This window comes from Pteropus alecto, unplaced genomic scaffold, assembly GCF_000325575.1.
Source record: "Pteropus alecto unplaced genomic scaffold, ASM32557v1 scaffold725, whole genome shotgun sequence".
NCBI classification, from domain to species: domain Eukaryota; kingdom Metazoa; phylum Chordata; class Mammalia; order Chiroptera; family Pteropodidae; genus Pteropus; species Pteropus alecto.
Genome location: NW_006436637.1, coordinates 703,593 through 712,862, shown reverse-complemented (window position 1 = coordinate 712,862; position 9,270 = coordinate 703,593). Strand labels below are relative to the sequence as shown.

The 9,270-nt window shown below is 37.2% G+C and overlaps 1 protein-coding gene across 5 annotated transcripts in view; it reads left to right on the top strand.

Annotated features, from left to right (window-relative positions):
* SAP130 (Sin3A associated protein 130) overlaps positions 1-9,270 on the top strand; it is a 69,503-nt gene that overhangs the window by 465 nt on the left and 59,768 nt on the right. For 2 of the 5 annotated variants that reach the window (XM_006913448.3, XM_025047908.1), the window contains exons 2-4: positions 1,330-1,447; positions 7,682-7,917; positions 8,614-8,772. In XM_006913448.3, coding sequence (XP_006913510.1) covers positions 1,336-1,447; positions 7,682-7,917; positions 8,614-8,772 — 507 coding nt within the window. In that variant the 5' untranslated portion in view covers positions 1,330-1,335. Of the gene's footprint in view, positions 1-1,280; positions 1,448-7,681; positions 7,918-8,613; positions 8,773-9,270 lie in introns of all 5 variants that reach the window. The other 3 variants (XM_006913447.3, XM_006913449.3, XM_015590592.2) reach the window with 2 other exon arrangements.

Sequence of the window (9,270 nt, the reverse complement as noted above, 5' to 3'; positions counted from 1 at the left end):
GGAGCGCGGGCGGGCGGGCAGCCCGGGAGTTTGGCTCCTGGAGCAGTTTAAAGTGACTCTCCACATCCGGGCCCTGCGCCCGCCGCTTTTAGACCCCGGCCGAGGCGGGGCCTCCCAGCTCCCCGCCCCCCTCGCCGGGAGCGCTACTCTTCCTCTGCCATTGGCTCCACCTCGAGGGTTTTGGACAGCCCGGGCAAGGCTCGCGCCGGATTGGCTGGCAGTCGGCGGGAGGGTGGGGCGGGATTGGAGCGGGTAGGCCTCAGTGGATTGGTGCGGGCCCTCGAGTGACGCGCCTGTCGTGGGGCCAATGCGCGGGCTGGGGAGGTAGGGGCAGGTTGTGGGGAAGAGGATTGGAACGGAGCAGTGGACGGCAGTCAGGGTGAGCGGGGCCGAGGGGCTGGACAGCGGCGGGCCTGAGGTGCGCTCCGCACTAGTTCTCTCTACGACCCGGGAGCCCAGCGCTGCCACAGACATGGGTCCTCCGCGGCATCCCCAGCCCGGCGACATGGAAGCGGGAGGGACAGGCGGTGGGCGGTGGCTGCAGGTAAAGAAGCACACTACTTGTCCTGGGCTCCCCAGAACGTCTGTTCCTCGCTTGGAGACATAGTGTCAGACATCCAAAGTGTCTGGAAACCTGTGTTCCCCGACCTCAGCTGGGAGCGCTGGGGTGGGGATGGGAGTGCGGGCAAATAGGGGATATCGGCAGAGCTTGGCTGCTGAGGGAAAAGTGGGGGATAGTTTTAGAGAAGGCGGTGAAGGTCTCGGGTCCTTCTGGCTCAGTGGGGGTTTGTGAAAGAGGGTGGAAAAGGAAATCTGTAAATGAAGGCCTGTGCAGAAAAAGCATTTGAGAATTATTTTTGAATCAGGTCTTAAGGTAAGGTTTCTGATTCTTAGGACAGGACATTTTCTCTCCCATTCCTCTTATGACATACTGATGACAGTGCTGTTCACCTTTATGCGAGGGTTAAGTCTTCCAAAGGGACATGTCATTTTTCCATTAAACTTTACACAAATGCGTGTATATGTGTTAATGATCTGTGGCTGTTGTACAGGACTCAGTGTCGATTTTTTTGGTATAGTAATCTACAAGTTTCTGGAGGGTCATAGTATCCCCCAACACTATTAATTGAACCTATGTACATCTGAAACTTAAAGAATTTATATAATTTCTGTACTTATATTGATCACAGATAATTGTTTTAGATAAATAATGCTGCATTTGCTTTTGCTTTTCTGAGGGAAGATACAGGTACTAAAGATGCTTTAATTTCTCATTATAGATTCTAATTTCAGAATCCAGTAATAATCATATGACTGTATGCACTGCAGGTGGAAATGAGTTCTCAACAGTTTCCTCGGTTAGGAACTCCTTCCACTGGGCTAAGCCAGGCTCCTTCACAGATTGCAAACAGTGGTTCTGCAGCATTGATAAACCCAGCAGCTACAGGTGAGATGTGTGATGTTTTTTTATATTGCCTCCTGCTTTAAGAATACTGCCAGTTTTTTAACTTAAAAATTAGCAATTTTAGTAAATACTAGTTTATCAAATTTAAAGAGAGGAGATATTACAATTCTTATTTAAGCAAGGTTTTATTCCTGTTTTACTTCATTCACGTGTACTAGAGTATACATGAAAGTTGTAATGCAAGCCTGCAAGAACTATTTTTTAAATGTATTAATGTCTTCTTATTTAGTTAAGACCCAGAAGTATAATAAAGGAAAGAGCCCAAAGATGTAAGGCATAGGGCTTGCCTTTTAGACATAGATCTTGCCTTCCTTACCACCTAGGAAAAGACGCTAAAAGAGTGCTAAAAAAAAAAAAAAAAGTATGTATACACATATATACAACTTGATTTTTAGTTGTATACCCTTGGAGGGCTGTAAATCAGTGGTGCTCAGTGACATACCTCCCAGGGAATATTTGGCAATGTCTGAATATATCTCTGGTTGTCACAAATAGGGGGTGCTATTGGCATGTGATAGAGGTCTGGGATACTGTTAAACATTCTACAAAGTGCAAGACAACCCCCTACAAAAAGAATCCAGTCCAGTCAACAATGCTCGAGTTGAAGAATTCCAAATAGTCTCTTTCTCTGCATATATCCAGTAAAAAGACAGCACCACAAAGTAAATGAAGTTTCTTTTTCTTCACTATCCGATTCCCGTGTTCCTTATGGTGAATGGTCTTGTCTACTTAGTGCTCAGACCAACGACTCAGTCATCATCTTTAAAATTTGTTGTCTTTGTCTCTTACCTATGAGCTATAGCCTCTTGTCTAATGTTTCAGTCTCATTTTCTATTGCTTTGCCTCTCTTCTGCCAACTTAGTTTTTGTTACAAATTTATTTTAGTTCCGTTTAATCTTGAAGTAACTTTAAGCTACTCTTTGCTTCTTACTTAATAGTAGCTACTCATTTTCTGAATGAATGATAAAGTTCTCGATTTTCTTGACCTTGAGATTTTACACATTCTGTTCCTTTTGTCACAATCTTCCTTCTTCCTTTCCACACTCATATATCTGGCTAATTCCTGTTTATTCTTGAGGTTTCATGTCAGGTGTCACTTTCTCTAGGAAATATTTGCTGACTCCATCTATCATCCACAACAATTGAGGTTAGGACGTTCTAGAATGAAGGCCAGGAGCATGTCTGTCTCATGTACCTTTGTGTTATACTTGCTACAGCGTAGGGCACAAAGTAGTGATCAACAAGTTCTTGTATAGTCACTTAAAAGTTCCTTACTCTTAAAATATTTTTGACACTATTTTGTTTTTAGTATAAGTTCACAGCAGAATAATTTAAAACATAGCTAAGGACAATATTTTTGAACATCTATTTTTTTATGAGGAATTATACTGCTCATTGAGGTCAGCAATAATTGCCCTCAGATTTTGTTGAGAAGGAAATCATTGACTTAGACCAAAATTGTTTATAATTTTACTTGAGAAACGTGTGATTTTTCCTCAGTGGCTCAAAAAAAAAACCCCTTTTCTGTAAGTAGTTAGATGTCTGTATACTTCCTATTGCTCTTAGAAGTACTTGGGGATTCTAAGCATATCAGGATTTCAAGTACATCTTCAGAGTTCAGAAGAATAGATTACACCTAGTTCTCTTTACTGCTTCAAGATTCTTTTCTGTTCAAAATAACTTTAAATCAAGAACTCTAAATGTCTAGAAAGAAATGATAAATGGTTCCAAAAAGAGCTTAATAGTAGATGGTCAGTACATTATATCTTAATGAAATTGTCAAATATCAACTTCCTGGACAAATACATTTGGCGGAAAGTTATGAATTCATCCATTTCTCTTAAAATTTAATGAGAGCAAAATCCATTTGTATATTGGGGAAAGTTAAAAATAAATTACTAATAAAAAGACAAGTAAAACTCTCTTTATTCACAAATTGATCATGTGTTCAGAAAATCCTAAAGAATGTTTGTAAAAAAAACTGTTAGAACTAATAAATGAAATTAGGAATGGTTGCAGGATAAAAGTTTACTATTCAAAAATCAGTTCTATTTCTAAATACTAGCAATGAACATTGAATTTTTTAAAATGTCATTTACCATGGCATCAAAAAAAAAAAATCTACAGAACACTTAATGGACAAATTAATGAAATATGTGTAAGACCTGAGGTTAGAAAACTGTAAAACATTGCTGAGAGAAATTAAAGAATTCTATAAATGAAAATATCTATCATGTTCATGTATTGGAAGACTCAGTATTATTAAGATGTCAATTCTACCAAAGGGATCTATAGATTCAGAGAAATCCTAATCAAAATCTCATCAGGCTCTTTTATAAAAATTGACAGCCTGAATCTAAAATTTATGTGGAAACCAAAGGACCTAAAAGCCAAAGTAATTTTGACCAAAAAAAAGAAGAAAGTTGGAGGACTCTACTGCCTTATTTCAAGATTTGTTAAAGCTACACTAATCAAGACAGTGTGATTTTGGCATAAAGAGAAATATATATCATTGGAACAAGGTGGAGGATCCAGAAATAGACCCACACATAATGATCAATTGATTTTGACAAAAGTACATAGTAATTCAATAGGGAAATGATAGTCTTTTCAACAAAATAGCGCTAGAACACCAGCGTATATGTATGGAAAAAAATGAACCTTGACCTTTACCTTCGCCATTCACAAAAATTAACTCAAAACATCATTATGGACCTACTATAAAACTTAAACATTTTAAAAGAAAACATTAGAGAAACTATAACCTTGGGGTAAGCAAAAATTGCTTAGGTCACAAAAAACTGATACGATGTACATCATTAAAATTAAAAATGACTGCTTTTTCGAAAGATACCATTAACAAAATAAAAAGGCAAGCCACAGACTGAGAGAAGTCATTTGTGATAAATGTATCTGCAAAGGACTTATATCCTGAATATATAAAGAATTCTTGTAACTCAGTAGTAAAAAGACAGATTTTTTTAAACGGGCAAAATATTTGAATAGACACTTCACCAAAGACCCTATTTAAATGCCAAATAAGCACATAAAAGCTACTTGGCAGTATTAATCCTCAGGGTAGAGCAAATGAAAACCACAGTGAGAAATTATTACACATCCACTAGAATGACTAAAATTAAAAAGCCAACAATACCAAGTTTTGATGTGTTTGTGGAGCAGGTAGAACTCATCATTGGTAAGAATGCAAAATAATCTAGCCCTTTTGGGAAATAGTTTGTCAGTGACTTATAAAATTAAACATAAATTTATCATACAACCCAACAGTCCCGTTCCTAGGTTTTTATCCAGGATAACTGAAAATGTATGCCATATATACAAAGACTTATACTTCAGTGTTCTCAGAAGTATTACTTATAATCAAACACTAGAAACAACCCATATTTTATCAGCTAGTGACTAGATAAGCAAAGTTTGGTTTACCCATACAATGACATAACTACTCGGCAATAAAAAGGAATGAACAGTGTACACAACAACATGAATGAACCTCAAAAACATATCAAGAGAACAAAGCCAGACACCAAGAACCACAACTGTATGATTCTATTTATATGAAATTCCAGAAAAGACAAAAATGTAGTGATAGTGTAGTGTAGTTTGGAAGAAATAGATGTGGGAGGAAGGGAATTCACTGCAAAGGGGGCATGAACAAACTTGTTATAGTAAAGGAAAATGTTCTGTATCATGTTTGTAGTGTGGTTAATAGTACTGTGTACTTTTGTGAAAATTTAATTATACAAGGAATTAGTGGATTTTACATGTAAAGTGTACTTCAGTAAAGCTGATTGAAAATGGACAAAAGACATGAACATATACTTCGTAAAGAAAGATATATGTGAATGGCTTATGATCACAAAAAGTTCAACATTTCTAGTCATCATGGAAATGCTAGTTAAAACTACAATTAGGTACCCACTACACACCCACTAGAATGTCTGTGTATTAAGAATTAGGATGAGGAGCAACTGAAATTCTAATATACTGCTGGTGGGAACATAATGTGATACAGTTACTTGGGAAAGTACTTTGGCAGTTTTGTATAAACATTTACTTACCATTTGACCTAGCCATTCTGCTCCTAGCGGGTTGGTGAGACTGTAAAAAAATCATTGAACTCTCTACTCTTAGAGTAGCCATTTTATTGTATGTAAATTATACCTCAATAAAGTAGTTTTAAAACTCAAAATTTTTAAAAATCTGAATCACCTGGGGGGGAAGTCAATATTATAGCAAAATGTTAAATATACATCAGTCTTTTAACCTTGCTTGTACTTAGAATATTTTTTTCCCAAGGAGATCATCGAACAAGGGCTCAAAGTACGTATAGATATCCATCTCAGAGTTTTTGTTAATAGGAAAAATTTCGAAATGACTCTAAAGCCCATCACTGATATAATGGTTAAAAAAAGCCCTAGTACATCTATGCAGTAGAATTCCATTTAGCATTTTAAAAATAATGCAGGATACTATGTTACTCAGCAATTCCACTCCTAAGTATATACCCAATAGAAATGGGACATACGTTTACCAAAACACATGTGCAAGAATATTGCTAGCACTATTATTTCTAATAAAAAAAAAAAAAACACGAAAACTAGCTAAATGCCTATTAACTGTAAAATGGATAATTTATGGTTTGTTCATGCAGTGGTATACTATACTGAAAATGAAAGCTCCCTGGTAGCATGCAATAACATGGATGAATCTCATACCTATAAGTGAAAGTGGCAGGACATGAGGATACATTTGTTATGAGTTTATTTATATTAAGTTCAAAAATAGACAACAGTAATTTGTAGTATTCAAAGTTAGTATCCTTGGGAGGAATAGGGGTTAGAATTAAGCTAAACAGAGGGTTTCTGGGAAATGTGTAATGTTTTGCTTCTTGAGCTGGATGCTGGCTGCTCAGGTGTATTCAGTTTGTGAAAGTTCATTGAGCTGTACAATTAACATTTCTGCACTTGTCTTTATGACGGTTATAGTTCAATTAAAAGTTAAATAACTCCCCCCCCAAAATAAACACGTGAGAAATATCTGAAGGTTTTACCAAAGTAGTAACTGCTGATGCTCACTTCACTTTATTTATAGTTTTCCCAATAATTAAAAATTTTTTCCATGAGGGTTTAATCTTTTTGTTCAGAAAAATAATGATATTATTTTGGAAAAGTGATAGACAAGAATGAGTTAAAATTTTCACAGACTTTCTTTTATTACTTTAGTTCCTTGATTTTTTAACTTAATTTTTAAATAAGTTACTTGTTTTCATAGTCCAAAATTCCAAACAAAAAAGAGTATACAGTGAAAACTTTCTCTTTTTTATTCCATAGTCATCTACTTTCTTTCCCTTCAAACCAAGATGCTTTTGGAGGTATCTTATCCATATACAGATATAAGTGCACATATGTTTGTGTGCATTTTATTTACTTTTTCAGTTCTGTACCTTATTTTTTCATCTATATATTTTCATATATTTTTTGTAGTATACATTATAGATTTTTTCGTAAGAGTACCTAAAAGGCTTACTTGTTTTATTTTTATAGTTGCATGGTAGTCTATTGTGGAGTACACCATAATTTATATAGTCAGTCTCCTTTTGATGGACATGTAGTTTTTTTCAGTTTCTTTACTAGTATAAAAATGCTGAAACAAATATCCTTATATGTAAGTCATTTTACACATGTGTTATGTATCTGTAGGATACATTGCTGCAAGTGGAGTTGTTGAGCCTCGCAGGGTGTGTGCGTTGTGATGATAGAGATTGCCCTGTTCACGCTAGGGATTTGAACTGAGAAGTTTGTTTAGAAAAATTATGTTCTTTGACTTAAGAACTGCACTTTTAATGTTACGTTTTTATAATTCTTAAATTATTTCAAATGAAATTGTCTTATATCTTGTACTGCATTTTCAACCATTTGAGCTCATTTTAAATAGTTGTCAGGTTCTTTTTTCATAGACGTGGGAAAGCCACGGTATTCAAAACAGGTACTGTGCTCCACAGGTGTGACTCTTAGGTTTGATATCCATCAGGGGAACCTAATGCCCAAATTCTCTTTGTTAAGAAAATCACACAAGGAAATGGTCGTTTTGTCAACCCTGAAACTTAACTGCAAGTGCCATTCATGTATGTGCTGTTATATTAATTAATATTGGAAGTATATGATATGCTGTGTTACCCTTAATGTCTCTCTCTACTAGTCAATGATGAATCTAGTCGAGATGCTGAAGTCACTGCCCGGGAGCACATGGGTTCCAGCAGCTCCCTACAGTCCCGTGAAGAGAAGCAAGAGCCTGTTGTGGTAAGGCCCTATCCACAGGTGCAGATGTTGTCTACACACCATGCTGTTGCATCGGGCACACCTGTCACAGTGACAGCCCCACCAGCACATCTGACGCCAGCAGTGCCACTCTCATTTTCGGAGGGACTTATGAAGGTAATGGAGAGGTTTAAAATTCCACATTGAGCCACAGCTAAAGACTGGCTAAAATATTCCTGACAATTTTCACAAAATCTTAGACTATATCCTAGGATCGTAGGGTTTATTTTGTTTTGACCTATTGGTTCAGCTTTTCTCTGTAATTCAGAGTTCTGCTATTCTTTAGTGCCTAGTCTTGGGCCGCTGGGCGGTTGGCATCATATGATGTTGATTTTTTCAAGTTATGGACATGCTAACTCAGTTTTTATCTTGGAGTGGCACTCTTTTTCAAGGTTTTGTTTAAATAGCTTGCTAATTTGGGGGTATCTGCGAATGTTGCCTTGTGTATTATCTTCTGGTTATGTTTCAGTTACTGGGAGTTTTATTTCTGCCCAAACTTTGGAAAGGCAGCATTGTATAGAAGAAAGAATGTGGGCTGTCAGCCATACAGATCTGAGCTTTATTCCTAGTTCTTGTTTTTATTGTCTGGCTTTGAGCAAGTGACTTAGCTTTGCTTTGTATGTTTCCTCATTTGTAAAATGGAAATGCTAATATTTCATTGGAAAAGCTATGATGCTAAGAGATAAAACATATAAGGCTTCTGGCGTCTTTCCTGGCACTCTCCAGGGTTGATTTGTGTACTTATAACTATAGAATGAAATGCATTGCTAGTAAAAAGCTATTGATATGTTTCATGTGGTTTTCTGTTTGCAGCCGCCCCCGAAGCCCACCATGCCTAGCCGTCCCATTGCTCCTGCTCCACCTTCTACCTTGTCACTTCCCCCCAAGGTTCCAGGGCAGGTTACCGTTACCATGGAGAGTAGCATCCCTCAAGCTTCAGCCATTCCTGTGGCAACAATCAGTGGACAACAGGTTTTTTTCCTCTTAATTTGCTGATTTTCAAACTGAGATGCCAACTGTTGATCATTATTGAATGCCAGCAGTACATTAGGCACTGTAATAAATAAAAAAGGGTCACTGATAATCTGCAAGGGGAAGATAGTAGATTTGAGAGAAAAGGATAGCTACAGTGAGTAAAACCAGTATACATGGTGGTCTTTGTCATTTAGCCGATAGATATTGAGTATTTGCTATGTGCGGGGCACTACCTCCATGTGAGATACAAATCTAGGTAAGACAATCCATGTCTTTGAGGACCTGAGCGTCCAGTTGTGCTTGGTTATAGGTATAAAACTCTGGTGGGTTGAGAATAGCCTCACAGCTATAGTTTTTTCTCTGAGGAGAGTGAAAGTTATCTATTGGGTGAATGGTGTTTTCCCTCAAGCAGCCCACCAATTGTGAACATTTCAAGTCTTGTGTTTTAACTTAAAAATATTAGTCTTGCTGCATAATATGTATTTGATTTATTTA